At 43.9% G+C, this 19269-nt stretch overlaps 1 protein-coding gene across 1 annotated transcript in view; it reads right to left on the bottom strand.

Moving 5' to 3' along the window:
* MACO1 (macoilin 1) overlaps positions 1-19269 on the bottom strand; it is an 80948-nt gene that overhangs the window by 7961 nt on the left and 53718 nt on the right. Inside the window, exons 7-9 of the mRNA XM_027864870.1 lie at positions 7246-7404; positions 4829-5011; positions 1677-1797 (exon numbers count right to left, since the gene is read on the bottom strand). Of these exons, the coding sequence (XP_027720671.1) occupies positions 1677-1797; positions 4829-5011; positions 7246-7404 (463 nt within the window). The remainder of the gene's footprint in view (positions 1-1676; positions 1798-4828; positions 5012-7245; positions 7405-19269) is intronic.

The raw sequence follows: 19269 nt of genomic DNA, 5'->3' as shown, positions 1-19269 counted from the left end.
GGGGGGCAGCAGGAGGTGAATGAGGCACCTGAGGGTTATCTTAGGGGATGAGCCAACAGCAGTAATGCCTGGATGTGGGCTGGGGGGCTAAGGGTAGGACACTCACTATGAAGGAAAAGGAAGGATCTGAAGATGACTGAGGTTTCCCAGCTTAGGTAGCTGGGAATATTCAGCAGAAAGAGATCATTCAATTCCACAGACACAGATTAAGTGCTTGCTGTATGCAGTGCTGGGGGGAAGGGAATAAGGCAAGGAATTAACAAGAATGGTTAGAAGTAGGTTGGGTTTCAGTTTGAACTAAATAAAGAGCCTGAATTCTCAATTCAAATTCCACCCTGTGAGTTTAGCCGATGAAGCACAAGTAAGTGCCTTGGAGTTCGGGGGGCTGGAGCCCCGCTGTTGGGAGTATTGTTACATTAGGGTGCACAAAGCAGGCACTTGGTGAAAATGATCTGCATTTGCAATGGGTCTCTGACAAGGCAACAAAGGGCGCTGCCCTTCCCCAGAGAAGGCTCCTTGTCAGCTTTGTGGAGAGCAACAAAGGCTGAATTCCTTGCCTATTGCTATTTCAGTGAACCGCAGCTGAACAGATGGGCTCAGACTGCCCGGGAAATTGCCAGGAGAGCCCTTTTCTCTTTGGACCAGAGGATGAAATGGAGGCCTATGGCTGGGAGTTAGGGAGACAGACTTGGCCTCAAGACAAGAAGGAATTTTTGGGATACCTACCTCTGCCATGGTTCTCCCACTGACAGTAGTACACAAGGACCCAAGGAAGGGGGTCACACTACATGGCCTCTAAGGCCCTTCCAAACCCCAACATTCTATCAGGGATTCTGATTATTTAGAGTATGTATTTTGTAGCAGGAAGCTCACCTTTTGAAAACATCCACAAGAAAGTCATGGAATTGGCACTTTTAAAAGGTGCGTAGAAGAGCCCCTAGCTGAGGCCGTGGCGCCACCAGGAGCAGAGTCACAAATTCTGTACACAGATCTGGCAGCCCCAGCTACAGCCCCAGCTCCTCTCTATTAGCCTGCACTGCCCAGCCAGGAGGCAGGGCTTGGTGGAATTTGAGGCAGGGAGAATGCGCCACAAGCCGCTGTGAGGGGTCTCATGCTCAGCAGCCAGGGCAGCAGGAAGGCCAGGGGCTGGGGTCAGACCTGGATGGGTCCCAACCCCCATGGTTACTCTCCATGAGGTATCAACCACCTTACTTTGCCTTCATGGGCCTCAGTTTCCTCATCCATAAAAGGGGATAAAAAAGGCCTTGCCCTTCTCTAGGGTTGTAGTGCAGTTCCAGTGAGATGACAGATATCACGTGTCTTCTAGCATGTAAACGAGTGATAGTCCTATAGTCTACATGGCCTCTAAAGTCCTTTCGGGTGCCAACAAAGTCTAAGGTTCAGATTCCTTATAATGGGCATAAAAATTGTACCATCAGATTAATTTTATCAAAGCTCTCCTCCTTCAGACACAAGTATTGCTATGACAGTGTCTGACAGGCAGCAGACAAAACAAACATTTGTTGACTGATTGACATTTTCTTAGGAAGCAGATTTTGGGGGAAAGGAGACCTGTCAGTGCCCCATTATGGTTTACTGCGAGTGGAGGGGCCCCACCCCATCTGCCTTTTTTCATTCCCGAGGGACTCCATCAAGGAGGGGGATTTTCTCCTTACCTGAACTTTAATTTCTAACTCTCTGATCTGGTCTTCTTTCAATTTCATGTCAATCGTTAGCTTCTTGCATTCTGTCTCGAGCTCTCGGATGCGATTCCGTAAGGTTTCAGTGCACTCTCCCCTTTGGAAAAGAGAAGGGGGGAAGGAAAGGACTCACAAAGCTTCTTAGATGAGTCCCAGCACAGGATCCCAAGCTCCCATTCACGCCAGGGCTTGGCATTCCCTTTTAGCCCAGTTTACTCCTCCCCGACCTCTACCTCCAGCCCCCCAGGCCATTAAACATGGGAGATCATTCCCAGAGATCGTGTCAGATGTACACCATCCTGGGAACACAAGGCCTTTCCAACAGGACACAGTGGGCAAAAGAAAGCCCCTTGTGGAAGGGCCCGAGTTTCCAAGCCTATTCTTCCAGGAAGGTGCTCTATGATATGGGCAATGATCTATTTTTTGTTTCTTCATTTAAGGGAGGGCAGTGTGCATCTAGCTCCCATGATTATGGTCACAGATGGCCTATCACCAGCCCATTCCCCATGCCCCATTATGACAGCAGCGCAGGAAACTGCAGAAGAGTGAAAAGAATGCTTCAATCATGGCTCCTGACATTGACCGGCTAGGTGATCTTAGCAAGTCACCTCGTCTCTCTTCTCTGTAAAATGGGGGCAATATTTCCTATAATACCTTGCACTTAATAAACCTTAAAGCATTAAATAAATGAGAGCTACTAAATTCAAGTAAGTTATTAAGATGTAGGACAGAAATAAAATTAATTAAGCATTCCCCTCAGTCATCTCCCAGAGAGGCAGACTTCAGAACTGGCAAGACTTCTACCTACCTACTTTTACTTAGAAGGAGATCTTGAATATTACAAAAGATATTCCATCTATGTATTGCTAAGCAATTTTTCAACAAGAACAAGACAAAAACAAGGAGGCTTCAAATATGGAGGAAAATCTGTGTCACACAACTCAAAGGATTTTCCCATTCTAAGTCCAAGGGACCTTGGAAAGCAATGTCAAGACGGCAGTGAGTTCTCCTAACAGACTTTTTAAGAAAAGGCTAAGTGGGATTTTGGGGGTGGCTTGAGTGCAGTCCTGCTTGGAGGCTGCCCAAATATACCCTGTTAAAATATCATGAACATTTTCTCTAAGTACACTTTTTTTTCTCCAAAGCCCAAAAATTTAGAGGGGCTTCATAGACTGATGGCACTATTAAGGCGGCTAGATAGTTCAGTGGACAGAGTACTGGGCCTAGAGTCAGGAAGACCCAAGTTCAAATCTAGCCTCAGACACTTACTAGTTGGGAGACCCTGGCCAAGTCACTTAATCTCTGTTTGCCTTCATCCACTGGAGAAGGCAATGGCAAACCACTCCAGTATCTTTGCCAAGAAACCCCATGGACAGTCTGGTCTACGGAGTCACAAAAAGTAGGACAGGAGTGAATACCTGAAGCACAACAAAGAACTGATGGAGCTGAAAAAACAAGAGTCAGATTGTGGGTAGTGAGGAAGGACTGAAAAGATCAGGAACTCTAGATTATTCATTTCCATTTGAAGGGGAAATGATTATTCACCAATTATTATGCATATGCTAAAACCTAAAAGAAGGCTATTAATATGCCAAAGGTTGACAAGTAAATTGCTTGTTTAATAAAACAAAGCAAAACTCAAGGAGGAATTACAGTAGGATTATACCACACAGATGCAAATTAGGGTAGAAATTAAAAATAGAATAAATAATAATTTACACTCACCCTGCATCTGCAGATTTTCGCATATTTTGTCAACAAGTATAAATGGTCCCATCTTGCAGATGGGGTAAACGGGGCCCATAAAACCCAGTGAGAAGTTTGTACAGTGAGCTGGAGATGAAGAAATTGGCCTTTTAATCCTCTTATCTCCTTAGTGGAATGAAGACCAGTATGACTTCAGATGGGGGATCCTCAAACACAGAGGTCAGGTCTTTGTGGTATACAGACAACTCTCTTTTCACTGCTTGGCTAATTTGACCCTAATAAAGATCCGCATCGCTTCTCTCGGCCTCTCTCCATTCATGCCCAAGCAGATGAAGGCAGCAGGGGGTGAGAAGTCAGACAAGGCTGCGTGGGTGGGGCGAGACTTCACCCTCGGGGTGCCTGCTTTAATGTGGGGCCTCCAGGCACTTGCTGAGTCTAAAAGGAGCATCTACCTAGAGTAATTCAGAGGGTAGCTGCAGGGATCCCAAAATAAAACAAGCCTCTCCTCGAATCAAATTCTTGGGAAACAGGCTTAACACTTATTTGGATAAGACCAGTCTTAGAAAACCTTTCATGAAAATCATCCTTTTGATCACCCACTCTGAAGCAGAGGAGGTGGCACAGTACAGAGGGAAGAGCCCTGGACTTGGATTTGAGTCTTGGTTCTGTCTCTGATTATATCTGTGTCCTCAGTGAGGCAAGTGACTTGATCTAGGAGGCTCAGTTTCCTCATCTGTGAAATGGGGATAATACTGCATCACGCACCACTTACTTTCCTGGGTTGGTATGGGGAAAGCACTTTGTGAAACATAAATTTGTTATCGACATGTACCATACAGCAGTGGAAAGGATGCTAGATTTGGAATCAGATTGGGTTCAAATCCTACCCCTAACTCCTTATTATCACCTGGGGGACTTTGGACCAGTTATTTGTGCATTGTGACCTGTCAAATGAAGGGGCCGGACCCCATGGTCTCTAGGTGCCCTTTCAAAGCTAACTGTAGGATCTGCTGATCCAAGCATTAGTGCCACCATTCCTGTGTCAGAGGCAGCATGGCGTAATGGACAGAGCTGACATGTGCACGAAGCCTGCCTCGACTTCTTGGGACACTAGGTGGCAATTCTCTATGGTTACATGGTTACAGAGCATTTGTCAACAGTTTCCATTGGTGGATCACCCACCCTGGGGGCTTTCTACCTTGATGGAATACTAAGTTAAAAAAAGTCCCACCTTAGAGCCTCATGAGGCTAGGGAGACACAGACTACATCTGATGACCTAGTGCCATCAGTTGACCCTAAAGGCCTTTATGTAGGCCTAGCTGTACCTCCTACGGGCTCCCAGCACATCAAGTTACAAGTTCTATCTTCACTTTGGGAAAGCCAGTCTCAGATCCAAGATGGCAGAGCTGGCATTGAGTACCTGGTAGCAGCAGCAAAGGCAACGGCTCGGGCAGCAGTTGCTTCTTCTAACTTCTTCCTTTTCTTCTCCTCCATTAATTGCTTTTCTACGAAGCTTCGGGCCTCCTGTTCTGCTTTCAGTTTTTTCTCCAACTGGCTGATGGTCTGCTTATCCTTTTGTTTCATTTGGACAGCATTATGTAATCTGTGGGGAAATGAGTTTTATGGAAAGCTTCAGCATCGGAGGTGCCCACTATAAAACCTGCAGACACACAATCTCTATCAGAACAAGGCCAAGTCAACAGGTAGCTCCTATAATCAACACCTCAATCGGTGTTTCCTGGACTAACGTAGCCACAAAACATTTGGGGGCATGACATACATTCACGGAATCCATAAATCAAACACCTCCAGTTAAAGCCACAGTCCACTCAGGGTAGGGGTTGGGAGACGCATTAGTTAGGGTCAAGGTTACAATAGTAATTTTTTAACAGCACAATGCTTTTCATATACTAAGTATTTAAAAAGGCTTTTTCATTCATTCATTCAATACTGAGAAAGAACAGGTGGGAATTAGTGAAAGTGAAGGAACACCAGTCTTATGACCTGCAGAACACCAGGATTCTCAGCTGTTTAGGAATCACTGCTCTAAGGACCAATATCCACAGCTCCCATGGAATGTATGTTATTGTTTAATACTCACTGAATGAGGTGCATTAGAGGATACAGAAATGGGCATGGCTCCAGCTCTGGGACTGATGAGAGAGGGGGATGATAATCTAAATACTCCCTCAGAATAGATAAGACACAAATTTTGGGGAAAGCTAGGAAGGCATTCAAGGGAAAGAAAGCTTCTGACCAGGTGCTAAGGGACCACTGATGAAGAGAGTCCCAGAACCGATCCCAGTGTTGAAGAGCACCCGCAACACCACAATGAACAGAACGTTCCCTCAAACAGAAGCTGGGGTAAAGTGGATGAGAAATTACTGTGACGTATAAAGGCAGAGATAAAACTTAATTTTTTAAAAAAGCCATGCTGAGAGACAAGTCCCTTCCTCCAGATAGGTACTCTGTCACCTACTCTGCAGAGACTCTGCTCCCCAGCTGTGGGTCCCTTTTGGTTAGCTCAAGCCAACCCCACCGTCCTCCCTCTCTTCCTACCCAGAGGACCAGGACATCCAGAGGGAGGGTGGGGAGGCCGGTCTGCTCACATTACTGCCATGATGAAGGCCACCCAAAAGCCTAACGTGTGGTCATGCTGATGCCTAACACTTCACCACTCCCAATTTCTAAAGTTCCATGTTTTCCAATGGTTTACAAATTGCATGAATTCTTTCTGTGGGAGAAGACCATGGATCCTCTTAAGTGTAAAAACTGCCCGCCAGCTAGAGATTTTTAAAAACCAAACTGAAACTTAGAAAGGATTCTGGGAAAAATGACTCGGGCCTTAAAAAGATTGACCCATGACTGCTCATCCCTATAAGTGAAACCAATGAAAAGTTTGTCATTTGTTCTCAGTTCCAGAAATGGAAAATTAGTCAAATGAGTTCTACAAAAGAAAGTAAGATAAATGCCAAACAATAGGATTTTCAAGGTTGACAGTAACTAGGATGATTTCTTGACAGTTCTAATTCAAAAGTTCAAAAGCCCAACCTCTTCTTTCTTCCTTCCTTTCTAAACTAGACAACTTGAACCATACATCATTTGAAGGGAAAGAATGTAAAGTTGAATGACTGCTCTTAGGCTCTGTAGCCCTTTCTAACCTTTTCTGTCTGCACTTAGTGAGTTTTATTCTTGTTTGACAGGATCACAGCAGTACACACAAGCTGTTCTGATCCTGTTTGTTTTTTCTACCTTAAATCACTTCATATACATCTTTTAAAATCCATTTACATTTCTAATGTCTGTCATTTTTAAAAGCCCCAAAATGTCTTGACATTGCTATACCATAATTTTTTTGTCTAGCCATTCCCCAAATGTTGGATAGATTGTTTCAAACTTTTTGCTATTACAAATAAAAATGTACGAGAGGGATTCTTTTCTCTTTTTAATAACATTTTTAGTCATCTTGGTGCAATTGGTAGCTTAAAGGGTATGATCACTTGCAGAACTATTAGTTCAACTTATTTTCAACCAAGCTAAAAAGAACCTCCACAAATCAAATATGACGTCATGGTCAAAATAAAACATCATAAGAAAATAATTTATTTGGCTTTTGGGGAAAAACCTGGCAGATTCTAGACATGTTATACATGTGACAATCTCCATCAGTATTAAAATGAATGAAAGAAATACCCAAAACCTTTTAAAGAAAACATTTTACTAATGACTATCTTTTCCTCCACTTGGTTCCTTGGACTTCAAATATCTTGACTCCCAGCCTTGGAGGACAAGTGCATTTTGACAGGCCTGAAGCTAGAGTCTGGAGTGAAAGCATACTTGTTCTGGAGCAGCTCATTCTCCTGTCGGAGCTGGCCGATTTCAGAGCGAATCCCTCGCTCTGTGCTCGTCAGGGAGCTGATCTGACTGCGGAGCTCTTGTTCCACCTGTCTGCTGGCCTGCAAGTCAGCCTTTAACTTTTTAATGTCTTGTTCCAACCTAAGAGAAGAAAAAAACAGGTGAGAGGAGGCTTTTGCTGTGGTATATACGATGGGCTCTTGGGAAACTCTATGGGCTCCTGCTGAAGTGAGTTAGGCATTATACTCGGGCAGTGGTTAGAACCTCAGTCCACAATGACATCTTTAAAAGATGGGTCTCAGGGGCAGCTAGGTATCGCAGTGGATAGAGCACCAGTCCTGAAGTCAGGAGGACTAGAGTTCAAATCCGGCCTCAGACCAAACACCTGACACTTACTAATTGTGTGACCCTGGGCAAGTCACTTAACCCCAATTGCCTACCAAGAAAAAAAATAAATAAATAAAGAAGGGTCAGCCATTTTCTGTAGGAGGATTTAGGTCTTTAGAACTAGAAGGAAGCTTAGAGCTCACTTAATCTTACAGGTCACTTTAGGGAAAAGTAAACTAAGGCCTAGTGGTATCCCAGGTTTAGAATCAGAATTGCTGGGTTCAAATCCCAGCTCCTCTATCTAAGAGCTTCCTGACCATACACAAGTCACTTAATTTTTCAGGGCTTCTCCAAGGCCTCTTCTAATCCTATGATCCTAAAAGAGATTAAAGGGTCTCGTTTAGGACATATGGATTATAAAGGGCAGAGCCAGGATTCAAACCTAGGCCCTGACTCCAAAATCAAGCCACAATGGCTGCTTCTGATTTCCCTCAAAGTCTTATAATCACAGAAGGGAATGGGATGAGGGACAAGATTGGAGTTGCCGTGAGAGTATAAGTTGGGAAGGTACCTCTATAGTAGGACTCCCCATGGACCTTGAGGAGGGGGCTGTAGAAATGTCAACACTTTGTAGGACTACCAGGTAAGGCTTTGAGATCCACCAATATGTCATGACCTACTGGTTCATGTCAATAAAGAAAGCCACCTAAAAGATTATAAAAATTCCTTGAGACAATCTCCTAAAGTTGATAGAACCATGGGTAAATAATGTTTATGCTGGTATTTATGACTATAGCAGAAAACCTCATTAAGTACAGTTTAAAAGATAAATAACAAAAAAACCCAAGTGCAAAATAAGATACTTGCCTCTACTTCTTTCCTAAATGGTAAGGATCCTCAAAGGTAAGCTATGCCACCCATCTTTTCACTCCCTTGCCAACATTCCAATTCTCTTGCTTAACAACAGATTTCAATTCAACAAATGTTTACCATGTGTAGTACTGTGTGGGACACAAAAATAATGCACATTACAGGTCTTGCCCTCAAGGAGTTTACAAACTTGTCAGGATCTGATATAGACATGAATGAAATGCTTGAATAAGCATGCAAGGAAGTTCATGATTAAGTGATAAACGTAATGAGAAGAACAGAAAACGCTGTAGAAATTAGTTTGGAAAAATGAGAACACAAGGGGTAATGAGGTTCAAGAGCAGCAAGAGAAGGTACCCCTGAGCTCACATGTAAAAGATGGGCAGGATTTAGGAAGGGTGGGGAGGAGAGGGGGAAGGGCAAGCTAGGACAAGGGAGAACAGTAGCAACAGCTGAGGCAGGACTGCTACCCACAGTCTACTGAGGGGAACACAATGGAGACCAGTCTAGTCAGAAGGGAGGAGTCTGCACAGTAGAAAAGAGGAGGAAGGACCAGGGTTTAATAACATAAAGGATGCTCTTCAGACTAGAATGTGTAGAAGGAAGGAAGGAAGGAAGGAAGGAAGGAAGGAAGGAAGGAAGGAAGGAAGGGAGGGAGAGGGAGAGAGAGAGAGAGAGAGAGAGAGAGAGAGAGAGAGAGAGAGAGAGAGAAAGAAGGAAAGAAAGAAGGAAAGAAGGAAAGAAAGAAAGAAAGAAAAGAAAGAAGGAAGGAAAGAAAGAGAAATTTGGTTACAAAATGCATTCATTTAGTTCAATAAATATGTATTAAATGTCCACTATAAGCAGAGCCTTGTGCTAAATACTGGATGTTATGGTATCTATCTATCTACCTACCTAACACTGATGGAATTTAACGCCCATACATACTTTATGTCCTTGTTTGAAACAACACCTTTTAAGACCAGAATAGAGAAAGGGAACTGCAACGGGAAATCAAGAATCCTACACTCTGGTTCTTATTAGTTATATACTTTGGGCAAGATGCTTCTTTACCCCTCCCCACCCCTGCAGACCTCAAACCTCTTCCTCTCTGTAAAGAGGGCTGGACAAAGTGACCCTTACGCCCTTCTAGTTCTGGGTTCTATGAGCTAAGGGCCCTGACTGTGTGCAGATGGCATGGCATAGAAGAAAGCTGGATTTGGACAGAGAAGACCTGCCTTCAAATTCAGGCCATCTTATTAGCTGTGTGACTCGGGGAAATTACTTAATCACTCCAGGCCTCAGCCTCAGTTTCCTCATCAGTAAAATGAGGAGGCAAGACTTCTTTCAGCTCTAAATCTATGCTCTTCTAACATTCTAGGATCTAAATAATCTGACTCAGTGAAGTACACAAAGACACTGAAATGGGTCTAGAACAGTATATTAAGTTGCATTTTAGGTGTGTGCATGTGCCCAGGAATCAGATCCTACATATGTCATGTTTCTAAAGGCAATATCTAAGCAGCCACTGAGGATGAGAAAATTAAATCTGTAGACATTTGATGTTATGAGCACATCTACCATTATTTTTATATAAACCATATTTTAATAAACCCAATTTTTAATTCCTGTGAAAAGACAGCACATCAAGTTATTAATTCCAAATAAAATATATCTGACCTTAAAAGAAAAAAAAAAGATTAAAAAACTTCCAACAGCAGCAGCACAAAGTGTCACTGGGAGGTGGCTGCCCCCTAGAGGGCAGGGTAAAATCCCAAGTGATCCCAGTCATTTTAAAAGTCTCATGCAAGATTAGGGATGGGCTTTATCATTTTTTAGCTGCTATTTATTATGCCATGGCTCCACAGCTTTCATTGTGCTAGCAGGTGGAAAAATTGACGCAGTGAGTTTTGCATGAATTATTTCAATTAGTAAAGGGCAGTGAATCCACCCACTCAGGCCCATTATGGACTTTTTTACACAGGTAAAAGCCACTTGTCTTGCTAAGGTTATGCTTAACCCTCTGGTGAAGGAGGGTCAGGGTTTTCCTAGGTAAAATGTTAACAGGTAATTTATAAGTGTAGAGCAATGGGACCCATTCCAATTAAAGAATATCACAGAGGTTAATGAGAACCTTCAAATGTATTTTAGAATTTCATAAAAATGTCTATAGTTGTAGCCCAAATTGGATGCAAGTTCTGGAAACAAAAATTAATCAAATAAGGAAGTCTGAATACCTTTAAAACTAAATCTGAAGACCCTTAAAACTAATTTCAGGACATCAAGCACAGGCTCCATTGCCCATCCACCTGGGCTGACAAGCTTCATTTGTCCAGAGTTCCTAGACATCAGGCTGGGTTGAGACTCAAAGCTTAGCTAAGAAAGCTACAATGCCTCCAGAGGTACAGCCCTTTGTTAGTCTTGGAACCAAATGAATTTCCTTCTTGCCCTGTTTCCACAGACGTCATCTCCATCTTAAAGTCTGGTAGAGTCCATCCTAAAACCAGGGGTTGTATGCCACGGGACAGTGGGCTACTAAGATGACCATTCTTGGCCCCTTCGCCAGGAAACGTTTAGAAGACAGTACTTGTCTCCCAAGAAGGCGCCGTGAAGCCACCTCTGAAGTGCAGAAAAGTAGTAGACCAAGCAGCATAAAGCTAAACCATCCATGTGGGCCAGTTATGGCCTGGCTCCCAGGCAAAGCCACCCCCACCACTCATTAGTTCTCTGTCCCACACTTCTCCCTAGCCCTGTAGTGTCAACACTGGCTCTAAATTGTCTGTCACAAATTCAAAAGAATTTGGCAAGAAGATTCACACAAAGATATACATAGCTCATGATTATTAGAATTTTCATACAATTTTCATTCCTTTACCCAAAGATATGATGCTCTAATGGTGAAATTTTAGTCATCAGTGACACTTTGAATGGGAGACGGAAGTACGTCATCACACGGCCCTACCCAAAAAGTGGCCCAACATCATGTGGGTTTAAAAATCTGAACTGGGCAGTTCCTTTACTGACTTAAGCAAGTAAAAATATTTTAGCTGACATGGGTAATGTTTTTTGCAGAAGTTTCTCAAAATATGTTAGAGCTGGAAGGGGCCTTAGAAGCCAGCTGTTTATGGCCCATCTTAACGAGGAGCAAAGTGAAGCCAAGACAGAAGAAAAGCCTTGGCAGGGAAACCCAGCAAGTTCGTGGTATGGCCACGTCTCCAGACTCCCAGAGCACAGCTCTCTCCACTCTCCTATGTGTATGCAATACGTGAGTATTGGTTAGAGATATGCACTTGTATATTTACACAGCACAGTATGGTGCTGGAAAGTGAGCGCAGGGCCTGGAGCCAAAGAGGGGGGCCTGAACCCCAGCTCTACTGCCTCCAGCAGATCACTTCTCTCTGGACCTCAGGATCTTCTTCTGTAAAATGAAAAAATGAAGGAGCAGGACTAGCTTATCTCTAAGCTTCTTTCCAGGTCTATACCCTCTGCCTCTGGACTTGCGATTTAATAGAGAGAGGGAAATATCAGGTTAAGGAATTTCCTCTATCAATGCAGGCTGGCACCTACTCTGAAACTCACAGTCTTTGTGCCTGGAACACTAAGAGATGAAGGGAGTCACTGATAGTCACAGCACCAGTGCGTGTCAGAGGTAGGACTAAAACCCAGGTCTTCCCAGCTTCAAGGTTGACTGGCTATCTATCCACTACACCACAATGCTCCACCTCTCCCTCCTCCCATGTGTGTATGCAAGCATATATACATATATATGTGTGCATACATATGTGTGTGTACACATGCACACATATGTGCTTTAAGGAGCCTTTTTTAAAAATAATCTATGAGCTAAATGGTGCAAATATTATTTTTCCCACCTTACAGATGAAGAAACTGAGACCTCAACAATTTAAACGAGTTTTACATGGTTACTGAACTAGACACTGGCTCTACGTCCAGGGCCAAGCCCAGAATCCCTCACTACACCACACTGTCTTTAACCAGGAGAGGTCTAGTGACCATTCTCCTTAGCGGAACTATCAAAAGCCAAGACTTACCCATGCTGACTATGCTATAACTTTAGAACACTGGTGATTTATGTACCTGTAGGACTGTCTCAGAGTGTGTACAGTGTGCCTGAGCATCTAGAGTGGCCTCCCTGGGAAGCAACCCCTCCAGGAAACAGAGGCACGCTGGGAAAACCCAAATAATGGGTGTCAACATTTGATGATGGCTCTAAGAAGGCAGGGGGACTTTCAAGGTTTCAACACAAAATCAACAACAACAACAAAACTCCATTCTATTTATATCTGATACCCACCCACATTTTTTTTCAGACATATTCTCTAAACATGGCAAAACAACCCATTTTTACACTGCAGGAGTCTAACCCTAAATGCACGCCTGGAAGCTACAGAAACTTCTGCCTTCTGGTTCTACTAGTTAAATAAAGTTACCAGAGACACCTTCAGCTCTAGAAAGGCAGCATCTACCCCACCCACCCTCTCACTGGAGAGTCTGGAGAGCAGCAGCTATAAGTTTGCATTGCAAAACAGCTTGGTTCATAAATAGGGTAATGAAGATGGATGTAGATACAGGGTTGAACAATAACTGTGAAAAGGATAGGGGTGGGGAACCTGCAGCCTTGAGGCTGCACGTGATCACATGAAGGTTCCCCACCCCTGAATAACCTAATATTTTTAATCTGGCATATGAAGCCTTCCAGCAATGTAGCTCTAACCAACCTTCTCAGGCTTTTCTCCTCACTACCGCCTTTAAGGAAATACTCTGCCCCATCCAATGCTTATCCAAACACATCTTTGCACTTTCTTGCCTTCAGTAAGTGCTTAACAAATATTTGTTGACTTAGCCCCCAGTTCCTGACACCCCCTGTCCATGCCACTACTGCTTATCTGTACCCATTCTTTCAAGGCCTGGCTAAAATTTGAACTCCATACAATATAAATGTTCATGGAGTGCTTGAGCATCTATTCTATGTAACACCTAGCTGTCTCCTTTGTGAGGCCTTCCCTGACCGGTCTTTGGGTATTATAGGATGTCACTGTCTCTGCTACTCAGGGGACATTTACAATATGCTGCTCTGGACTGGGGGTTTCTTATGTGTGGGCGTCTCAGGTCCCCAATTCCACTGTACTGTAAAATGAGGGCATCTTTCCTTGATCATATGACTTAGAGCTAGAAGAGATCGTAGATCTTTTACAAGTGAGGAGACTAAGGCCCCAGAAAGGTTTAAATGGCATGTCCAAAGTTGGATAATGGCAAAGCATAACTCAGATCCTTTGACTCCAAATCCATCATGCCTCCAAGATGATTTCTGAACTTCTTTCCAGCTCTGACATTCTATGATTCTCATAACTCTATGCAAAAAAGTACCAATATTCAGGGAATATAAGGAGCTGGAAAGATCCGTCAAAGTTTTTTGGCTATGAATGGCAGCTGTGGTAGAAGATCTGGGTATAAGAGCATCTGCATCCTCAGAAGGCAAATCTTCATGGAAAGGAGAAGCAACTGCTTCGTCTTGAATTAATCATGCAAGACAAGACTTGTTAAGGGCCTCAACAGCTGTTTTTGCAGAAAGCTTTGGGCCATAAATCATGCCATCTGAGGAACTCTGTCTCCAGGAGAAACACAGTTTTACTCCCTTTTAGGTAATTTATACCGGAGACATGCTGAAACTTATAAGATCCCATAGAAAAAATCCCTAACAACTAAGTAATGACCAGATGTGTCGTCCATAAAACCAGGCTTCAAATCAGTCTTTTCCCAGAGAATGTTTCCTTTGCTGCCTGAATGCTGTTCCAGAAATACCTAAATCAAGTTGCCTAAAGTCTGAGATTACTCCATTTGCTTACAAGGCACAAGTGTCCAAAAATAAACACCCTGCTGGCCTAATTATAAAATAAAACTGTATTACAGAGGGACTCAGGTCTCTGCTAAATACAAAAGCCAACAAATTAAGTTTTAATCAAGGAAAAGTAGAGGAGAAGGAAAAAGGTATCATGGGGCCTTTGGTCTGTTTCTACCCAGCTGGTCTTTTGGTGTGAAAATGAAATCTACATTTTAGCCTTTCATGAGTAACATTAGCAGCCAAGCTAAAACACCTTATAACAGCGGCCAACAAAGCTGCCGATGGGCTCCAGTTCTGTACAAGGTGAAAAAAGTAGTACTTGTGTGGGTGCTGGAAATAATGCCTTGAAGCAAAGGATCTTTAGTCTTACCTGACTTCCTTTTTGTATTGAAGCATCTGAACAGTCAGAAAAGCTAATGAATCCTTATGCCACATTAATAGAAGTCTAGTATTCAAATAAGGGAGAGGGCAGTCCCATGGATTCTGTGCTGCCGGACACACCTGGAGTGCTATATGCTCAGTTCTGGGCAGCATATTTAAGAGGGATACTGACCACCTGGAGGCTGAGGACTGGGATGATGAGGGGACCTGAAACTGTTCCACATGCGGATCAGGTGAAGTGGGGAGGATGTTTAGGTTAGAGAAGAAAAGGCTTATTTTTTTTTTTTTTGGAGTGGGGGAGGATGGAGAAAGAAGATTGAAACAGCTACCTTAAGATATTTTTGAATTATCATGTGAAAGAGGAAACATTTATTTTGTTCTGATCCCAAAGGCAGAACTAGGAGCAACGGAGTTAAAGCTTTGGGGAGAGAGCTGTTATGTAGCTCCATGGAACCTCTTCTCTGACCGCCATCAGAAGGCTGTCTACAACAGGTGCCTCCACTCACTCACCTCCCACATTCTTCTTAACTATCTACAATCCAGCTTCTGACCTCATCATTCCACTGCTCCCTACAAAGTTACCAAAGGTCTCTTAATTGCCAAATCTAATGCCTACTAGACATTTTGAACTGGATGTCTCTCAGACACCCTAAACCGAACATGTCCCAGATGGAACGTATTCTCTTTTCCCCCCTCCTCTCCTCTTCCTCACTTCCTTGTCACTGCCAAGGGCACCACCATCCTCCCAGTCCTCAGGATCGAAACCTTGCTGTTATCCTCCTTGACTCTTCACTTTCATGCTCTCCCCCCACCCCATATCCAATCTATTGACAAGTCCTATTGACTCTACCTTTGTAACATTTGCTGCTTTTGGCACCTTCTCTCCTCTGACACTGCCACCAGCCTGGTGCAGGCCTTCATCTCTTCAAACCTGGACTGTTGTAATAGCCTGCTGGTGGGTCTAGCAGCTTCAAGTCTCTCTCCACTCCAATCCACCCTCCATTCAGCTGTCAGAAGGATCTTCCTAAAGGGCAGGTTTGATGATGTCATACCCCTAACCCCACCCCCACCCCCATTCAATAAACTCCAGGGGCTTCCTATTGCCTCCAGGATCAAATAGAAAATCCTCTTTTATAGAGAGAGCTTTCAAAGCCCTGGCCCCCTCCTACCTTTCTAGTCTTCTTATGTATGACTCTCCTCTTACACAATTCAGTGACACTGGCCCTCCTGGCTGAGCATTTCTGCTGGCTGTCTCTCATGTCTGGAACGCTCTCCTGTCTCCACCTCTTGGCTTTCCTGGCGTCCTTTGAGTCTCCGCTAAAATACCACCTTCTACAGGAGCCTTTGCCAGTTTTCTTTAACGGTCTTGCCTTCACTCTGAGACTGCCCTTACTTTATCCTGTATGGTTTCTGTTTGCACACAGTTGTTTGCACGTCATCTCCTCTTCAGACAGTGAGCTCGCTGAGGACAGGGGCTGCCTTTGCCTTATCTTTGGTGTATCCCCAGTGCTGAGCACAAGTTCTGGTACCTAGTAAGTAGGTGCTAGTTCACTGACTAGAAAGAACTTACTGACAATAAGAACTGTCTGAAAATGGAGAAGGCTCCTTAGGCCAGGAAGCTTTGGGGAATGCTACAGAGAAGATACAAGCTTCAGGTAAAAGCAAAGAGACCTATAAGGTCCTTTCCAACTCTTGAGAATCTGAGATTCTATGAAGTGAGTACCAAGGCCACTGGGGATTAGAAGGTCCTCTGTAGCTTCTTCCTCACTAGTTGTACTTTCAGCTTGTATCCAATATCACAATTATTTGTGAATATGCCTCATTTCCCTCATTCAACTGACTGTATGCTATGTGAGGACATAGACTGTGTTTTATTTTGGGCAGGAGCCAGAGAAGCTGTGCGGCACAGTGGGAAGTGCAAAGGATGCTGGTCTTGGAGACAGAAGACCCAAACAGCTCTGACATTTACTAGGTGGTTCCAGGACCGTGTCCCTGAGCCTGCACCTCCACCTGTAAAATGGGGAGGATCCTCGGGCAGCCTGTAAGGGGTGTTATGGGGAAAGCACTAAGTAAACTGTCAAAGTGCTGCAGAAACGGGAGCTCTTCTCATCTGCACTCCATCAACACCCTAAGAGAAGCCCACTTGCCTGCTTCCTTTGAATCAGCTCCTTGGTTTACCCTTTTTCTCTGGAGGAAATTTCAGAAGTATCAAAATCTCAGGGAAAATCCAATTTTCAGCTAAATTCCCAAGGACATTAGTCACTCTAGGAAAGAGAAATTTAACTTTTGAGGGAGCTGTGGAAAACATCAGGTCTTCCACCTCCAGCAGCAAAGTAGCTATTCACCAGTTTCTTGAGATCTAAGCCTCTAACTTACTGTTGCTGCCTCCCTTTGGAAACCATCGCTTGGCCATCACCTGCTCTAGGGATGCTGACTAGTTTAGCAATAAATCTATGCAGGGGACCACACAGGGAAGTGGGAAAGAAATGCTGAGACTCCAGTCTCCTTCCTCCCAAACAAAAGAGTCTCGGTAGATTAGGAATAGCCAGCTCCTTGTGCCAGCAATTCAACAGGGAAAGGCCTTGGGAAGGCAGGGCTAGTTCAAGGGAAGGACCCCTCGTGGCCCAAGCTTTCCCCAACTACTATTTCCATCCACCTGCTATAGTTCTGATCTTGCCTCTCAAGTGGTTTGACAAATGGAGAAAAACCACTTTTAAAATGATAAAAATAGCAACTTACAATGCTTATTATTTCCAAAAGCATTTTCTTCCTAACAACCTTATGAGATAGGTAGTGAGATAAGGTTTTCCCCTGTGCATCCATCTCCCACCTTTGTCACTTTGCACAGGCTATGAGAGATAGAGTCTTGGAGTCTGGAATGAAGTCCCTCCTCCCCTGACCTCACCCAACCCCTAGCTTCTATCACAGCAAAGCTACAGGCCACATGTGCTCCAAAGGAGGCCTTTCCTGACCTTCCCGGTTGTTAGGGCAGCCTACTCCATAAGATCACACTGCTTTTTTGACCCAAGACTTTCCATTCCTGTCTCTGCATCCTCAAGTCCCTTGCAGAGAGCCGACAAGCCATTTACAGACATTCATTAAATGAAGCTATACCATGTACTATAAGAGAAAGAGCACTTGATTTGACACCACAAGACCTCCATTTGAACCCTGCTTGACCTCCTTCTACCTGTGTGAGCCGGGACAAGTCCCCTGGGCTTAGTGACTTGGACTCCAGTCTCCTCATCTATAAAATGAGGCAGATGCATTAGGGACCTGCCAGGGTCCCTTCCAGCTCTAATCACAGGATCTATGCTGTGGAAGAGATTCATGCTTTAGATCAAAGATTGAATAAGATGGTCTTCAAGATCCTTCTCAATATTACAGATCTCTAATTCTGTGATTCTATGAAATGCAAAGGGTCCCAAAGATGATGGCAGAGTCAGCACTCAAATTCTGCTCTTCAGATTCTAAGTCAAAATGATCTTTATACCATACAAAGCTACCTCTTGAGAAAAAAACAAACAACAAAAAACTCCCCAAACTCTCCCCCACCTCCAAAAAACAAAACAAAAACAAAAAACTCACCCCAAACCCCCATACGTATTTGCCTGGACAGAAAGAGTAGAGAGCAATGATAAGTAGATCCAGTCCCTTCCCATTAACATAGTATAGCTTGTTAGATTGCTAGCTATTACGTAGTGGACACAGTCCTTGGTTAGATGGGACATAAAATGAGTAAATTTAAAGCAAGAGGGGAGGAAGGGTATCTGCAAAGTTACAGAGCTAGAGGACTGGGGAGAAGCACTCAATTACTGGAGGATACTCTGGGAGGCAGATGAGAAGTTAAGCACAAACTGCATCTACTTCCCAATTTTTCCTACTGGATAATCATTTGGTCTGACAGACGGCAAGCTATCTACAAGGCCTCCAAGATTCTAAATATTAGGGTCAGATTGTTAGGGCTAGAAGGAACTTGAGAACACAGAACATCAGAGCTGGGAGGACCTTGGATCCACATAAATCACTTCCCTTTACAATTAGGAAAAAGAATCTCAAAGAAATTAGGTGACCGATTCTTAGATAACTAGTTAGTGGCTGGCAGAGCAGGGCTTAGAATCCAGCTTTTCTTCCTCCAAGTGAAGTGGTCTTTCCATTACACCATGTTGCCAGACACACAATCTATTTCAACACTATCAGGGTAAATCAAACAGCTGGTTTTGGAGAGAAGTATTGATCTAGGGAACTTCACTTGTAAGAGGAACCAGAACTTGTTCCAAGCTTGAACTGGTGGGAAGAATGGCCTGGGAGGTTCCCCGGGTGACATGCAAAGGCTGAAACATGCTTGTGCCGCTGGGCAGAGTATTCGGCCCCTGCCCTCCTTGAACTGGCAGCATCCACAACAACGGAAGCAGCAGATCCCTTGGGGCACCTCCCCCACATTCATTAGTCATAAATCTCTATCCCTTCTGCATCAGAAGCTGAGCTGACTCATGGCTCACCACACCAAGCTTCATACTGAGAACACTGAAATTTCACTGCAATTGCCTTCTCAAGACAACTTCTTACTATTGCAAAAGCTTCGT

Source organism: Vombatus ursinus, unplaced genomic scaffold (assembly GCF_900497805.2).
Source record: "Vombatus ursinus unplaced genomic scaffold, bare-nosed wombat genome assembly UNPS02014777.1, whole genome shotgun sequence".
In the NCBI taxonomy this organism is placed as follows: domain Eukaryota; kingdom Metazoa; phylum Chordata; class Mammalia; order Diprotodontia; family Vombatidae; genus Vombatus; species Vombatus ursinus.
This window is presented reverse-complemented; position numbering and strand designations above follow the sequence as displayed.